This window comes from Drosophila subobscura, chromosome O (genome assembly GCF_008121235.1).
Source record: "Drosophila subobscura isolate 14011-0131.10 chromosome O, UCBerk_Dsub_1.0, whole genome shotgun sequence".
NCBI lineage: Eukaryota > Metazoa > Arthropoda > Insecta > Diptera > Drosophilidae > Drosophila > Drosophila subobscura.
The window spans coordinates 14,671,916-14,688,044 of record NC_048533.1 but is presented as its reverse complement, the minus strand read 5'-3'; the positions used below and the strand labels follow the sequence as shown (position 1 = coordinate 14,688,044).

The 16,129-nt window shown below is 47.8% G+C and overlaps 5 protein-coding genes across 6 annotated transcripts in view; 3 read left to right on the top strand and 2 right to left on the bottom strand.

The window, feature by feature from the left end:
* Positions 1 to 4,988: 4,988 nt before the first annotated feature.
* On the top strand, positions 4,989 to 7,511 carry LOC117898869 (TBC1 domain family member 5). Its single transcript, XM_034808548.1, has 6 exons — positions 4,989 to 5,840; positions 5,896 to 5,992; positions 6,061 to 6,203; positions 6,257 to 6,399; positions 6,455 to 6,804; positions 6,864 to 7,511. The coding sequence occupies exons 1-6, from the start codon at positions 5,095 to 5,097 to the stop codon at positions 7,389 to 7,391; spliced, it is 2,007 nt and encodes a 668-aa protein (XP_034664439.1). The 5' UTR covers positions 4,989 to 5,094; the 3' UTR covers positions 7,392 to 7,511.
* On the bottom strand, positions 7,499 to 11,802 carry LOC117898868 (protein suppressor of variegation 3-7). Its single transcript, XM_034808547.1, has 5 exons — positions 11,010 to 11,802; positions 10,360 to 10,944; positions 9,956 to 10,291; positions 9,008 to 9,892; positions 7,499 to 8,944 (listed from the first exon to the last, which is right to left on the bottom strand). Exons 1-5 carry the CDS (start codon positions 11,642 to 11,644, stop codon positions 7,861 to 7,863), a joined length of 3,525 nt encoding a protein of 1,174 aa, XP_034664438.1. The 5' UTR covers positions 11,645 to 11,802; the 3' UTR covers positions 7,499 to 7,860.
* LOC117898870 (acetylcholinesterase) overlaps positions 11,109 to 16,129 on the top strand; it is a 42,586-nt gene continuing 37,565 nt past the window's right edge. Inside the window, exons 1-2 of the mRNA XM_034808551.1 lie at positions 11,109 to 11,113; positions 14,120 to 14,127. The gene's annotated coding sequence lies outside the window, so the exon portion shown is untranslated. The remainder of the gene's footprint in view (positions 11,114 to 14,119; positions 14,128 to 16,129) is intronic.
* On the top strand, positions 12,166 to 13,676 carry LOC117898873. Its single transcript, XM_034808554.1, has 2 exons — positions 12,166 to 12,354; positions 12,417 to 13,676. Exons 1-2 carry the CDS (start codon positions 12,323 to 12,325, stop codon positions 13,537 to 13,539), a joined length of 1,155 nt encoding a protein of 384 aa, XP_034664445.1. The 5' UTR covers positions 12,166 to 12,322; the 3' UTR covers positions 13,540 to 13,676.
* LOC117898875 lies at positions 13,722 to 15,191 on the bottom strand. 2 transcript variants are annotated; one of them, XM_034808556.1, is made up of 3 exons: positions 15,105 to 15,191; positions 14,170 to 14,336; positions 13,722 to 13,916 (listed from the first exon to the last, which is right to left on the bottom strand). In XM_034808556.1, exons 2-3 carry the CDS (start codon positions 14,296 to 14,298, stop codon positions 13,833 to 13,835), a joined length of 213 nt encoding a protein of 70 aa, XP_034664447.1. In that variant the 5' UTR covers positions 14,299 to 14,336; positions 15,105 to 15,191; the 3' UTR covers positions 13,722 to 13,832. The 2 variants fall into 2 exon arrangements, with proteins under 2 accessions (XP_034664447.1, XP_034664449.1); XM_034808558.1 differs by lacking the exon at positions 15,105 to 15,191 and adding an exon at positions 15,024 to 15,046.

Sequence of the window (16,129 nt, the reverse complement as noted above, 5' to 3'; positions counted from 1 at the left end):
GTTGGATTGTGAATTTTTACATTCAAAACTCACCTCTTAAATATTCAATATTATGTCTATTATGTAAATTAATAATTACCAAAAAGAAAACAAAACTTACTCCGTCTGAACGTTGAAGGTTGAGTGCTGTCTAGCCTTAGAATGACTTATGTTGCTGCCCGCACATAAACACAGAGTTTATGGCCCATTACAACTAGTTAGCACAGCAACGAAGTTGCCCAACAGCACAACGATCACCACAAAGTAACGAAATTGGTGGCAGGAACCTACAGAGCATTACCCATTCGTTAGCCTAAATCGGCCACTTTATCATTCTGTAAAACAATGCAAAAACATTGATAAGCCATAAACCGAAATGGAACCGAATTGGAACCAAAATGTAGCTGTAGAAATTAGCAAAATTGCTCACGTGCCTCGCAGTCACTTTTTTTGCTCTGTTCGCCCACACCCGAAATTTTTCAGATTTTCTATTTTGGCGTCCATGGCATTTCCGTATGCCTGGGGAGCAGCCCGATTTCTGGCAGATTCTCGGCGTGTCCCCGGGGAAGTTGGCTGGACTAAGAACTCGTCACCAAAATGCTCGCTTCTCTTTTTCATTAACAACTCGATCATGATCGGCATCGATAAGAGCCGAGAGCAGCCTGCTTAGAATTCTGTGTGGGGATCACAAACCTGCTTCGGGTTTTAAAAAATGCCTTCCACCAGTTCGCCGATATATTGTATGTTTTATATATATTTTTTTTTTTTTTTTTTTTTTTTTTTTTTTTTTGGTGTTTTCTATTCTTAAGCTTTCTGTTACTGTGTGTAAGAAATTTGCATAAATATGCATGTACATATTTCTATTGGTCCAGCCGCAGATCGCTCTTCAATGTACACGCTAATTTTGAATTCATTCCCAGTCTGAGAATAGATTCTCGAGGGGGGCAGCCCTTATCGATTGAAAACCAGTTGGTCAGCTTCATAAACTTCATCAGGGCTATGATAATCAGTCAAGGCTAACCCGAGAGATAGAACTAGGCCTAGACGCTTTAAACCTAGCTCGTTTAAGTGATCAACAGCGAAAATGCACATTAAATTTGGTAATTTTAATAGGGAAAATGTAAATATATATTTTCCTGTCCCCACACGCCAGAAGTAGAACTTCTAACACTAGCCAGCGGCATGATAGCAGAGATCTTTTAATACAAATTCAATTTATTTATAGCATAAGATAATTCTTTAGAAGAAATTCTTTTGGCTAAGGAACAAGTTTTTTGGCCAACACGAGACTGGCCCAATCTGAGCTCAGAGCTGTATTAATACACGCGGTCGGACCCAGCAAACATGAAATATGTTGTAGGAGCCAAACAAAACTTCCATTTACATTTAACCTCTCGACCTTTGACTTTGAATTTAGATATCGATGTAATTAAAATTGGACATTTAATTTATCACAGCTCATTGCAGACTGTCTGGTCAGTGGTTTTTGGACTTCCGCTTGTCAGACTTCCGCATAGATGTAACAGTAAACCAGTTCGGACCAGCCGAGTCAATTAAAATATGTAAATGGAAAACAAAGTCAAACAAAAACACAAAAAAAGGCCAATGTTGCGCGAAAAAAAGAAAACAAAGACAAAACCACCCAAACTCCAAGCCTAACCTCGAGCGGCAGAAGAAACCGAAACCGAAACCATAACCAAAACCAAATAAAATCAAAACCAAAGTTTAGCTCGAAGGAAAGGAACTCTTTGCGAAGCTGCAAACACCCTTGTGGCCAAAAAAACTATAATTAATTACGAATAAACAAAACATAAGCCACAGAACTTGCATGTTGCATCCGCATACTAATTTCATTCTAATGGTTCCTGTATTCTAACACAATCTTCATATGTCCAAAACTGACTCACTGAAGTTCCAGAAGTTGCACCGCAATCGTGGTACCCTCTGTGCAGGGTACGAACAAAAAAGTGAACCCCGAAAACAAGTTGCTGTCTCGGTTCGGCTGATTGAACATCAGGAAATACAAAATGCTAAGCAGCCCAAAAGCAAAATTGTAACAGGGCCCCACCAGCAAACGAGTTCTGGCCCAAAGGCAGGCAGACGCGTATTGATAAGCGTTCCGAGTGTGGCCCAAACTTGTTCGCATTCGAACCGTTGCACGGCCCATGGCTGCGCAGTCGTGACGGGAGGGAGGGCAGTGGGGCGCTGGGTACTGGGCCAGATAGCCCCATTGAGTGATTATCGTTAATAATGCGATGCTGGCTGGTTGGCTGGCGACGAAGCGCAGCGATTGCGAATATTCCGAAGTGGATGCCCGCTGATTTTTGCCATTTGCATTGACATTGACTTTGACCGAGAAATTATAAATCGAAGCCAATGTGACGCATACACGTACATACAACGTGTGTGTCATACATGCATGCAGGCGAGTGCGTGTATACAGTATGTCAAAGAAGTGTTTTTACTTGTAAACATCGGTGGAGGCGATTGACACAAAATTTCAAGGCTTGTCAGCGGGTGGATCGTATGACTCTAAGGTGAGATTGGGAATATATGTATATTCTGAATGTAAGTTTGCAAAATTACAGTACACATATGTATGTATGTACATATATATATATGTAAGTTTTCTGTACCAGCAGAAATTTTGAAAGATTTGACTGTGTAACGAAATTGCCCTCAGATTTCCTGAAAGCTATTCAGCACGTGTAAAATGCGGCACTAACTCTTTAAGGTTTTTTTTGTGACGAAACGGCTTCTTCGCTTGGGTGAACTGTAACCATGTAAAAACACTTATTCGACACACTGTACGCAAGTACGGTACTTTACTTACAAGGTGAGGTCTTCACCACAGGGCAATCTCTTTCTCCATCTCTATCCCTCTCCAGCGCTTGGTGGTTGATGCGTGGTGAATAAGTTGTTGGTCCTCCCCACAGAGCAAAACGGCACCTTGGAAGTAAATTTACCTTGTGACTACACATGGGTGCAGGCGGGGGGGAAATGTTTACGTGTGTTTGCTGTAGGGACTGCAGCGAGTTTAAGCATTTGCATGCAACGAAGAAATGCAACTCAAGTGCAATTCATTTTGCTGTTTAACGAATTTATATGCTTTAATGCGGAATGCACGCATAATGCATTGAGCAAACTCTGGCGACAATACATCATGGATGATGGATGGATGCATGGTTGACCGAATGCTGCTGCAATTATTACGCTGGACACACTCGATTGGTCGCCGCCACCCACCAAAGTCGACGATCGGCATTCGACATTCGACTGGTCGCAGCTCAGTCATTGGGTCAAAGCCAAAGAGCGCGCTCAAGTTCAAAAACCCAAAAGGCAAAATGCCGAATATTAGAAAAATTACTCAAGACTAGATCAAAAAACGGCATTGACCGGCATGTCATGGCATTACCAAGGCATAAACACAATCAAAATAGAAAACTTTATAGCCATTAGCAAAAAGTCGGTTGGTTTATTTGCAATTTTTAGCATAGCATAGGGTCAAAACTTCTGCCGCTGATAGCAGAGCGCCACTCAGTGTCGGCCCGGCCCGACACCAAAGCGAAGCAGACGGACAGATCGGCTTGGATCGGATGGAGCTAATGCGGCGACGCGCGTCTTCTCGTTTTGTTTGTCGTTTTGTCTTCTATTTCCTGGTTGGGGTCCGCTTCGTTGACGTCGATTTGGCATTATCATGAATTAATTGTTGCATATTATACTCAGCGACTTGACCTCAATAAGACAGTGTGTGTGTGCGCGACTGTATAATGTGTTTATCGAGAAACACAAAATATTGATATTTCGGAAACTACGTGAAGCAGAGCACATATCAAGCAACGCGGATAAATGTATCTGCAGGAGGAACCAAAAATGTTTGGAGAACTTTTCATTATTTTGTCCATTTAAAGTGAAGAATGAAGTACCACAAGGATCCAGGGAAGAACGGCCTCTTTCTAAGCATATTTAATTCTCTTTTCAAGTCATAAACCTAATTGTATGGAAATTCCTATCAAATTCATGTCAGTGGTTCTTCTATGGGAGGTACATAATCACAAGATTAAATTGCGCCCGCGGCTAATTGTGAACGAGCACTCAACTCCAAAACACAAACTGTTTATATCCGATTGGACTAAATTAGTTTAACTATTTCGTGTTCCGCTAAAATTATTAATAATATTAAGACGCTTTCAAGTATTGTCTAATCAGAAGTAGGGCCATTGTTAAGATTCTGAACAACAACTGTGAACGAGCAGGGCTCGGCTTGCAACGGTAGTGTACATTCATACATATGTAAGTACATACATATGTACATATTCTCTGCAATTAAAATCTATGAACAGCTGCGGCGCGGAAGTTTAAGGAATTGATTTATGCATGTCGCCTTATCTATTTGTATGCACACAAATATCTCAGTGATAAAGATGTTCCAGTAAAATATTAATAATGGATTTAATGCCAGCTTTCTGATATCTGACCCACTGTGCAGGAGCCGTTCGGCCGGCTGTTGATTCGCGGCTGCCATATCTGCAAAAAATATTAAAGCACCGTTTGCGTGCGAGCTGCAGTATTTTTCTGCTACTAGATTCAGGGTGACCGTGTACTTTTCAAGATCAACAAATATTTTCTAAGTATTTTAAAGTATTTTATTACTTGCAGTATTTTTAAAAACGCGTTATGCATCAACCGCTCGTCCAATGCAACAATGTAGAAAACGTGTAGGAATGCCATTTAGAGCCACATCGAATACTAATTAGTGTTTGATTGATTGCCATCAACAGCTCAATTATTTCAAAAATTTCAGTACAAAGAGAATGTTAAAAGTATATAACGGATGTTTTTCACAGTGGCGCTTCCACCATCGTTGTATGAAAAAGTGGCGGCGAAACAACAACAAACAAACGAATACATTTCCTCGCTAGATGTCTCTGTAGCTAATTACGTAAATATGTAGTTGATACGTCGCAAATGTGTAATTACCGTGTATAACAATTATTAAATAAATAATTATCTGATTTAATAAGTTTATTTGGAAGTTCGCATGTGTTGGTGGCGTTGATATGGCAACCAGAAGGGCGTGCACATCAACTTAGTGTCAGAGAGAAGCAACAAGCGATGACAGTGCGCGGCATAGAGGCAATCAAATTGTACATGCCAAAGGCAAAGGGCGACGCATCAGAGATCAAAACAAACATTCGCGAGGAGCGGGGTCAAGCCATTGAACCTGGACCCCACGCAGCAGCAAGTGGCAGCACAATGACCTCCGTGGAGCGGTATAGACTGGAGTGGACGCAGCTGCTGTCCAATCTGGATGAGGACCCGGAGACCCTGCGACTGGCCGCCTTCAATGGCGACCTGAAGATGTCCAAGTTCCGCAGCGTCTACTGGGCGCTGCTGCTGCGCGTACTCAACGCGGAGCACAGGAGCTGGCACACCCAGCGACAGCAGCAGCGCAGCAGATACGACAAATTCCGCGTGGACTATGTGCGCAATCCCCACGAGCTGGTAGTGCCCGACGACGATCCCCTGTCGCAGTCCACGAAGAGCGTGTGGAATCAGTACTTCAGTGACCAGGAGCTGTTCGCTGTCATACGCCAGGATGTGGTGCGCACCTTTCCCGGCGTTGACTTCTTCCGCAAGGAGCTGATTCAGAATGCAATGGTCAACATTCTGTTCTACTATGCCAGGGAGCATCCCTACATGTGCTATCGCCAGGGCATGCACGAGATACTGGCGCCCATTATCTTTGTGATCTACAGCGATCATCAGTCGCTGCTGCACTTCAGCGAGATTGCCAAGACTGACACAAACGAGACGCTGCTGAACGTCCTCGATCCCGCGTATCTGGAGGCGGACACATAGTAGGTCCATCCACTGTCCGCCCACTATTAGTTTTAATCTGTTTCCATGTTGCAGCTCCATTTTCTCGCGTCTCATGGCCTCCGTGGAGTCGTACTATCGCGTATCGAATCTTGTCTCCACACCTGGCGGCCACATAGAGCAGCTGGACGAGGTGCAGTCTGCAAGAGACAAAAGACAGCAAACAAAGAATCTTATCGCTGTGTCTCTCTCCCTTTTCAGGCCTGCAGCGATACGGAGCAGCAGACCGAGGTGGAGGTTATCAGCCAGCTGAATCGCATACGGGACAAAATACTGGCCAAGCAGGACCAACACTTGCACCATTATCTGCTCAAAATGGAGATCCCGCTGCACATATTTGGCATGTACGTGCGCGAGTCACTTCCATCTATGGAAATTTAAATATTTCGCTTTGCAGTCGCTGGCTACGCCTTCTGTTTGGACGTGAGTTCATGCTGCTGGATCTGCTGCTGCTCTGGGATGCCATTTTCGCGGACAGCGACCGCTTCGACTTGCCCAACTACATTCTGGTGGCCATGCTGGTGCACATACGAGATAAGCGTGGGTATTTCCCCAGCGTCTGCCTCACTTTGTAATTCACCCTCTTCGATTGCAGTGCTGCTGAGTGACTACACAACGACGCTGACTTATCTCATGCGATACCCGGGCAACGTTGACGTTAATTTGGTGCTGCGCCATGCGCTCTTCATGCTCAACCCCAAGCAGTTCGATTACCCAGCGAATGCCTTCACGTGTGTCTCCTTTGCCAACAGTCTTCCAGCCGCATCCTCAACGTCTGGGACAGCCCCGCCGCAACGGCTCCGCACCAACTCAGAAACGTCGTCGAGTGGCAGTCAAATCGATCGACAAATCACCTACATGCAGGAGCGCAATGCGGCCGATTCCTCGGCTCTGGCCAAGCTGCAGGATGCCCATCGTGTGGCCATGGATGGCTATCTGGAAAATGTATACAAATCCCCATCGTTTCCACCTAACGCTGCTCAATCCTTTGCCGTTTTTTACAGAGTCCTGAGCTGCTGCGTCTGGAGCTGAAGAATGCCCAAACTGTCATCAAAATCGCTCGCAGCAAGCTGCAAAATTACCTGCGAACTGTGCGCCAGCATGTGGCGCCCAGGCAGTGCAACGAGGAGCTCAGCCGCACGCTGGATGGCATTGAGGAGCTGTGCAGTTTCCTCGACGTGAAGTTCATGTTTCCGTTGCACACGCGCTCGGCGCCCATCGATGAGGCACTGGAGGCTAACGAGCAAAAGCAGCTAAACCGGAGTGGAGCCAAGGCAAAACAGGAAGCAAACAGAGCCACGCCATCGCCCTCATACACTCCCACGCCTGCGGCAGCCGTCTCCAGTGGCTATGAGCTGCCCGAGAACGCGTTCATGCACAGCTCGATGCGTCGTCTGTTGGGCGAACTGCGCGAAATTGAGTTGTCCACGATAACGAGCGACGAGAAGCCGGGTGCAGTTGTCCAGAATGGTCTGCCGGCGGCCGAGCCGCAGCAGCCGCACCACCACACCCCCATCAATGATCTGCGCTGAAAGCAGCAACCCATCGACTGAACAAGAACCTAATTAGGATGAAACAACAACCACGAAGTGGCTGTGCTGAACTGTACTCTTGGAGAAATAAAACGAAATGATTTTGAAGTGCTTAAAAAATGTTCTGTAAATTCGTCTCCCAATTCGAAACAAGCAAAAAATCAGCTTACATTCGTTCAGTTTATATGGCTATGTATATAAAGGGGATGTAACTGGTGTCAACTCACTGCTTTTGGAATAAACTAATCATACTCAGGCCTGGGGGAAGGCTCACTCTCGGCATCGGCATTTCAACCTTAACACATAAGTTCTTTAAACTGAAATAATTCTTCCTACAAGCTACGTGAATATGTAATACGGGGGGAGGAGACGTGACCAACCAAGGGAACATCTAGTCGTGGGGGGGGAGTACACTATAAGCTAAGGCTAGGATTAAAGGGGGAGTACTCTGTGGAGTGTGTGTGATGTCCTACTGCGATGGTTTACTCATTGCCAGCGGCTGACTCTTCCGATTATGGTTGCTGTTGCTGCTGCTGCTGTGAACCGCCTTGTAGTACTGTATCGGCGCCCCACCGTTGATGATGCTGCTGCTGTTGGCTGCGGAATGTCGCACTTGTGGTGTCGGTGTCTTTGAAATGGTTATCATCTTGGACTGGCTGCCATTGTTCACACGTATCTGGCGCATCATTGCCAGGGGATTGACATCCGCTGTCTGTGGAGAGTTGGACCTCACTGGCGTGTACGTGCAGGTGGTCTCTGCGGCGCCATTGAGGCTGTTGGAGCGCACGTTCAGGCTGTTCGTTGTGGTCAGCTTGTTGAGGGGCACACAGCGCAAGGCGTCGGCGTCTTCGTGGCGGCTGGACACCTGCAGCGAGCTGGGCAAGAAGCGGCGCACATTGCTCAACAGCTCCTTGGTGCATCCATTGACACTGACTGTCGTCTGGCACGGCATGGGGCTGGCCTCCACTTCGTTGCTGTTCAGCTGTGCAGTGTGCTCATCGATTGGATCGCTTATGGTTATGGTGGTGGAGTTGGAATGCGCCGGCGACGAAGAGTCCGCCCCGCTGTTGGGCGAAGCATCAGAGCTGACTGTCTCCGTGTTGCTGGCGACACCGTTGGCTGCCGCAGGAGCTGCGGGAACCACGATACGCTGCATGGCGCGCACTTCCAGCCCACAGACGAGCTGCATGATTTTGGCTTTGCCTTCCGCAGCCAAATCGGCCGGCAGGGCTTTCATTGTCGGCGAAATGCTGTCGAAGAACAGGTCCATTACATGCCGTGGCCCAGGTGGCACGGAGGTTATCGAAACATTGGGCGAAACCGGCGCCAGCGCCGTGGAATCCTGCTGCGGCTGTCCCGCACCACGCTCCAGGTTGCGCAGGCGCGTCACAATGTCAAAGGAGGAGCAGATCATGTCCTTGGCCATGTCCATTTGCCTGCGCTCGTCCGAACGTTTGCCCACGGAGTCGCGCAGGGCGCGCAAGATGTGCCGCATCTCCATCGAGCGGCGTGAACGCTTAGACGGCGGATCACCCGTCGTGCTGCCCTCAGATCTGGAAAGAAGAGAGTAAACCGATGAGTGAGGTTTCCCTTTGAGCCATTTTCAATTCACTTACTTGACGCTCAACGCCCCATCGCTGTCCAGATCCAAGACATCCGCCTGCACCTCGGCCGCACCCCTGCTGGAGGAGAGGCTCGCGGCCGCCTCGCTGATTTTGTATTTCTCGAGATTATCGGCATGCTTACGCGAGCCGTCGTGCTGGCGCAGAAAGAACACTTTGATGGGCAGCCGCGTGTCGCAGATGCGGCAGTGGCAGTGATTCTCATCGGTGCCATCGGGATCCAACCAATCGTACTTCGCCTGCAGCTCGGTCATTGCCGCCTTCTGCCTGGCCTCGGCACTCGTCAGCGCTGCCGCAGTGGCCACTGCCGCGGATATGACCGCTGCGGCTGGCGGCTTGCCACCCGTGCGTTTCCTTTCGATGCGCAGCCGCACGTGGCGCGTGGAGCGCTGATGTTTCGACGCGTACTTGGAGGTGGGCAGGAAGACGGACACCTCGCAGAGCTTGCACCAGCCGTAGTTTCTGCGCAGCTCGCTGCGCTTGTACGAGAGCCAGGGATAACGCTGCTTCCACACCATCACCTTGCCCTTCATTGTGGCCGGAATGGCGCTGACACTCCTCACAGCTGGTTCCGCCGTGTTTTCCTGCACGGTGCCAGAGTCCGTGTTGCTTTGCTCCTCGGAGCCTTCGGCCTGCTGCAGTCGGTTCTGCTGCTTGTTCGCCACCCGTAGCATTCCCTGGCGCACCTTTTGCTGCATAACCAGCCTGTTGTGGCGCGCACTGAGCTCGTGTCGCGCCTTGCCCGACTCGTTATGGAAGCGCACGCGACAGTAACGGCACAGCTGTGTCTTGCGATCTTTGGAGAGGCGCAGCCACGAATAAAATCGAGGCGCGGGTCTGGACGTGCCCTTCCACGGGTCCGATGGCTCTGCAGCGTGTCTAAGGGTACGCCAAAAGGGTTAGACAGAGAGGTTTTTGAGGTTATTAATGCAGCAAACTCACCGATTACGCGCCTCGGACCAATTATCATCATCATCTTCATCCATCTGGGACTGCCCATAGCTGCGCTCGCTTTCCGTGCAGGCCAACGATGGTGCTGGCTCGCTGGGATGTTGCTGCTGCTGCTCCTGATTCTCCCCCTCCGCCGCTCTCTTGGCGGCAGCTGCTGCCAGATGCTTCTCAGAGCTGTCGTGCTTCTTGCGCTTGATCTCCGAGTGTCCGTACATGAAGCGCTTGCAGCAGATGCTGCAAAAAGCAAAGTTGGGGTCTTCAGGATCCGCCACCAGCCAGGGATGCAGCTCGGAAAAACGCGCCCAAAATCCGCCATCAGTCCCAGAGCTAAAAAGACAACAAAAACGGGTGTAAAGTTGGGGCTGCGGCATGTATAGCTCAAGGTAATGTCTCACCCCTTTAAGGTCTGATGGAGATGGAGATTCTGGTAGTGAGCACCCGTCTTGCTGTGGCGCTGGAAGCTAGTTAATACCATCTGGCAGCTACACAGGGTGCAGCGACATTGCTGTGGACTCGTGTCGGCAATGAGTTCGCACCATTTGCTGGCATCGGCATCCCCGCCAACGACAGTCCCAACGGTGCTGGCTCGCCGAGACGCTGGCGCTTGCTCCTCCTCGTCGTCTGAGTCCTCCTCCACAGGGACAGGTGCCTGGTACGTGCTGGCCCTGCGCTTGCGCTTGAGTGTCTGCTGCCCCGAGGCTGTTTTTCCCTGCGATCGCATAGCCTCCAGATGGCCTTTGGTGCCCTCGTGCCGCTTGCGCAGGTACACAAACTCCACATTCATCTTCACGTTGCACAATTTGCACAAGCCAATTGTGCCCTGCTGCCCCGTGCGCTCCAGCCAGCTGTGCATGACCAGCCAACGCGACCAATTGAACTCGCTGAAGGCATCTGTCTCCCTGACGCGCTTCTCTTTCATGGCCGCCACATAGCTGCTGGTGCCGATCTCGTGCTTGATCTCGGTGCTAAGCTCGCTTGTGCTGTGGGGATAGTCAACAAATTAAACATTTTTGGCGCCACAAATATGCTCTGGGGGAATACTCACGCGTTCAGCTTCTGGCTCGCCAAGAAGGCGAGATAGTTGGTCTCCCGCTCTTGATGGTAGAGCGATAGGTTGTGCTGCTGAATGTACTTGGAGCGCCTGTTCACGTTCAGTTGGATGTTGCAGTAGAGGCAGTAGGCGTAGTCCTTGTCCCTGTCCTCGTGCAGCAGCCAGGGCCAGCGCTTCATCCAAATGAGCCAACGACCTGCTCTCGATCGCCTGTGGGACGTGCTAACAGACGTGCCCTCGTCCACACTGAAGTCATCCTCCTCGTCCTGACTGTCTGCGTCCCCATAATTATCCATGCGCTCGAGCAGCCCCATGGGGTCAACGTACGAGTTGTTGCTCTCCACATCGCTGCTGAGCTCCGTTTTGGCGGAGACATTGTCTTTGTCATACAGCAGTGGATCGTCACGTAGCTTCTCATCTGCAGCCACGGGCGCATGGCTGTCCGTTTCCTCTATATCTGAGTCTTCCACCTCAATAATAATGGGAGCGACTGTGCTCGTAGGTCCTTCGACATCCATGATTTTCAGCTCGTGTCGCATCGTCTTTAAGTCGACATCCGTCGACGCCATTTTGTTGCCTGGGTCTGACGCCTGGTCTACTTTTACATCTAGTGCACTTTGCTCATCCATTCGAGTTCAGAGAAGCCTGCAGGCACTCGCACTTGTATAATTAAACAATTCTAAAATCCCAGCAAGCCGTCTTCAACAAACAAACAAACAAAAAAAAAGTCAAACTTTTTGCACTCACGAATGCGTGAGGGTGGAGGGGAGGAACACAATAACCATCGATAAGGTCACTCTGCCAAACCGCATATGCATCGATATTTTGCTTCCACTCTTCGCGCTTATTTTGAACGCATGCATGTATAGTTATTTTGTATGAAAAATGTGCATGCAAAAGATGCATTTTATGATGGCTATACTTCTAACGTTATAGAAATCATTTTTAGCAACAGGTCGCTTAAGTAATTTGTTTAATTTTCGAAAAACAACCACGTTGCGGTATTTTGGCTGTATACCACGCACGGTCATACGAGCAGGGCTGCAAACGCCATCGATATTTGGAAATTTTTATCGAAAATATCTAATATCATATCGCTAATTATTTGGTGTCTCTGATTTCGCGATTGGACAAGGATGTTTTCTAATTGTATTAGTTTTGTATATTTTTTAAAAATTACGTTTTCTCACAATCAATTAATCGCATGTTTATTTGCAACACCATCAATTTGATCGATAGTGCCATCGTTGGTTTTGCAGCCCTAATACTGCACTCAAATTTGTTTATATTTAGCAAAAACTGCATTAATGGCCAACCTACAGTTAACTCAGGAAAAACTGTAAGTACTCACAACCAGCCGCCACTCGATTGTCGCTAATCCGTGTCCACATTTCTCCACAGCGATGCACTGCGCTCAGAGTACAGACCGCGCAGACCGTGCGCCCTTCTGAAGTACCCAAGACCGAAAACAAAACCGGAATACCAAGCGATATATCCATGGCTGCTGCCGGACGAGACGGATCCACACTTTGTGTTCTGCGCGGTATGCGAGTGCCGCCTCAGTTGCAAGCGCTCCGATCTGGGCAAGCACGAGGGCAGCATCAAGCACACGGAGAATGCGACCCGCAAGTCCCTGGTGCAAAATACTGAGACATATGCGGAGGCGTCGTCCGGGGTCATGAAGTGGGAATATTCCGACTACGAGGAGGGTCCGACGTCGTATGGTACAGGCCAAGAAAAGGAAGAGAATGATGATGAAGACGCCGACACCGAGATTCCCGATGCCGATGGAAATGGCGATGCCGATGGAGATGGCGCTGCCGATGCAGAGGTCGAGGATGATGACACCGACCCAAATGGAGATGGCGATGCTGATGCCCAGAACGATAACGTGACAGAGCCAGCATCCAAGAAACAGCGCCTCATATCCGAAAGTGATTCGCAACATTCCGGCATGCTGGACTACTTGCCACTCCACGTGACCATCAATGAGCTGCCCAGCCAGCCGCAGCCCGGCGCTCCGTACCCTCCAGCTGCCACGGTGCCGCAGCCATGCCGCATCACCATCAAGAAGGTGCCGGCGCTCGTGGGTCAAATGGCTGCACAGTGCACGCCAGCAAACATGACACAGTCGAATGAGATTACGACCAAGGCTACCATCACGCCCATAGCAGCCTCCGGCAGCTGCTTCACACCAGCCGCGCGTCTGCCGCAGTCGTACGCATCCCGGCAGCTGCAGTCCTACCAGCTGCAGCATTTCTCCACCCCCACCCCGCCGCGCGACTCCCTGGAGCTGTTTTTCGACAGCGTCTGCGCCACCGTCAAGTCGCTACCGCCAAAGCTAGCCACCGAGGGCAAGATCCGAGTCATGCAGTTGATCGGAGAGCTGGAGCTACGCGCATTCAGCGACCAGGATTGCTCGTTTGCCGCTCAATCTAGTCTCGATCTCGCCGCCAGTGCAGCTACGCCTGATACGCCCGGCAGCAGCCAGCAAAATGCAACAGTGGCATCCACGACAAAGTAGCGCGCCAGCGGCCACACTCAACCCATGGAATCAGTTCAAAACAAGGCTCAAGTCGAGCAGCTGCTTGCTTTCTGGTGCTTTCATCAGTTTACATTTTATAAGTTTGTTAATCGATTTTCATTAATAAATTTATTTATTAATTGTTATTTTAGTCCGCAAATGAATGTTCTTTTGGTTTTTAAAAACAGTAATTAATTACATTTAATTGTAAGATATTGTCCAAAGCAAGTGTTATAAATTATTATTATTCACTTAGTCGTAAAATGTATTTGTTTATAAATAAGTAATCGTCTCTAGAAGGCGGGCTTTCCCTCCAGCATGGCCTTGCCGCAGAAAAACGGAAACTGCACGCCCTGGAGCAGCATGTCCGCTATGCCCTGCGAATGATAAAGTAATTCGTTGCTGAGTAAGTGGAGGTGTAGGAGCATATCTCCCCTAAATGTTATCACACATTTTCCGTAAAGCCCCCACACAGTTATGGCACATGAGTAATGGTGAAGAAATCTACTTGTCTGCGATAAGCAACAGGCCGCATGCAGCACTTGTTTAGTGGCGATGACCTCACCCGACACCGAGACAGAGACCCCACCCCACCCCACCCCGGACCATTCTGGCCGTACCCATACTCACCGACAGTGCGGGTATGCAGGAGGCGAATGCATACACCCAAATGTAGAAGAAGGCACAGAAGAAGGCCACGAAGAAGGAGACGAACCAGAAGACCAGCAGCCAGAAAATAAACCACAGTGGATTGGGCATCTTGATGTGTAGAGTTTGCTTCTTCGGCGTAATTCAAGCTGCAAGATAAGATAAATGAAAGAGATGTGCCTGAACATATTGCGAATCTTATCAGAGATCCACCCACAACACATCAAAATTGCCGACTCTGAATGGAACTTCTGTTATTCTCTTATCGTTCTTCCACTTGTCTGGCATTCCTGGAATGCATTTCTTAATGGTTTTATTTCTCCACACAACTGCATTTGAATGGCTGCTTTCTTTCAGTTAGATTTCACTTTTGTATACTTCAAGTTCGTGACAAGCATTCGAGCGACCTATTTGGGTATCGCTTTCGAGCGTCAGAGCTGATTTTGATTCTGCCCAAAGAAGGCAGCTTGAAAGTGGAAGGTCTCCCCCAGGAGGGAGCTCTGAGGTCAGGGCGACATTTCAGCGCTTTGTTTTGAGTTGCTGATTACATGCTGATCCTCTCCAATTAGATGTCGTCATTATGCAAATAGCACTCATATTTTATGTAGTTGGTGGGGTGTGTCTTCCCAGTGCGACTTAAGTCATCAGTGGAACAATTGTGGAGCAACAACAACAAACCGGTTGGCACAATTAACACTTGGAGTGATTCGATTCAAATATTTTAATTATTCAGGCAAACGCCAGTGCGAATTTGGAGGATCCCACATGTGCTGTTATTCAGGCAATTAATCGCTGTACGCCCAAATATGCGTGAAATTTATAAATAATCTCTTTACCGCGCACCCACGTAAGGCAATCAAAAACAATGCACTAGAACACAGCCAAGAGCACGGCAAAATCAAATCAAACCAACCAACCAAAAGATTCAACAGCAACTGAGAGATCGGCGAGGCACGAGCGACTTGGAGAATGTTTTGGGCATGAAGAAACTACAAGGAGGTCTCGTCGGCGGCAGCGTTCCTCGTCTTATTTCCTAAAATTTGCTTGGCGACGCGGAAGGTTGGGCGCTCACTCCATTGTCGTTTCACTCACACTTACAGCGAGAGCTTTGTTACGCTCCCTAATTTTTGACGAAGAGACCTTATATAGTTTCTTCATGGTTTTGGGCAAAGTAAACACAAACCGGCGCAACAAGTAACTCAAACTGTGCATGCATACATTTGTATATAAGTAAATATGTACATACATATATACATATGTATGTATAAAGAACTGCATGCGATCGCATGGTATAAATATTTAGGGTGCACAAGAAACTTACTTGATTAAATTTACAACGATTTTCTAAGTGCATAAAGTATTTATTTTTTAGCTTTAAGTGTTTTTTTCAGCGGTAAGTTTACTTATCTTATCAAATCTTGAGTGTTTTACACCTGGTTTAAAGGAACTGTTAAATGTTATGAAAAGCGAATAAAAGCAGCTACCAACCGCCATTAAACTTACTTATTTACTAATCAATCTTACAGTTTTTCTAGCATTCAGTTTTTAATCGCAAAAAGTTACATTTTGAGCAGTTTTTTTGCCCTCATGGAGATTTGAAAAATATTCTATTATTTCCTTGTTTATATCTGATTAATAATTAATAATGATTAAAATAAATAATAATCTTTATTGAAATAAAAGCCGAGACACCAAAGTTCAAACATTTTCCAGCTGCAACCTGTCTCCCGGTCTGTTCGACCGTTATACAGCTCATGAGATTGCTCTTCCTCGAAGAGCTTTCAACTAGATACCGAGAGTTGATCAACACGTTTATAGGTTGTAAGATAAAAAGGCCAATAAATATCAGGATGATTCAGTGTGTATAAAGATTTTTTTATCAGCTTGAATACAAACTCATGTACCTTATCATTTATTTTCTGGACTCCCCAGTGACTTATTT

What these genes read in the sequence shown, in the direction of transcription:
- LOC117898875 (XM_034808556.1), bottom strand. Translation starts at nt 14,298, where the DNA reads ATGCCCAATCCACTGTGGTTTATTTTCTGGCTGCTGGTCTTCTGGTTC. An exon ending in CCTGCATACCCGCACTGTCG is followed by an intron (nt 13,917 to 14,169) that starts GTGAGTATGGGT and finishes TATCATTCGCAG; the next exon opens with GGCATAGCGGACATGCTGCT.
- LOC117898868 (XM_034808547.1), bottom strand. Translation starts at nt 11,644, where the DNA reads ATGGATGAGCAAAGTGCACTAGATGTAAAAGTAGACCAGGCGTCAGAC. An exon ending in GCGAGCCAGAAGCTGAACGC is followed by an intron (nt 10,945 to 11,009) that starts GTGAGTATTCCC and finishes CTATCCCCACAG; the next exon opens with CACAAGCGAGCTTAGCACCG. An exon ending in TGGTCCGAGGCGCGTAATCG is followed by an intron (nt 9,893 to 9,955) that starts GTGAGTTTGCTG and finishes GCGTACCCTTAG; the next exon opens with ACACGCTGCAGAGCCATCGG.
- LOC117898869 (XM_034808548.1), top strand. Translation starts at nt 5,095, where the DNA reads ATGACAGTGCGCGGCATAGAGGCAATCAAATTGTACATGCCAAAGGCA. An exon ending in TATCTGGAGGCGGACACATA is followed by an intron (nt 5,841 to 5,895) that starts GTAGGTCCATCC and finishes TCCATGTTGCAG; the next exon opens with CTCCATTTTCTCGCGTCTCA. An exon ending in CCGCTGCACATATTTGGCAT is followed by an intron (nt 6,204 to 6,256) that starts GTACGTGCGCGA and finishes TTCGCTTTGCAG; the next exon opens with TCGCTGGCTACGCCTTCTGT.
- LOC117898873 (XM_034808554.1), top strand. Translation starts at nt 12,323, where the DNA reads ATGGCCAACCTACAGTTAACTCAGGAAAAACT. An exon ending in CAGTTAACTCAGGAAAAACT is followed by an intron (nt 12,355 to 12,416) that starts GTAAGTACTCAC and finishes ATTTCTCCACAG; the next exon opens with CGATGCACTGCGCTCAGAGT.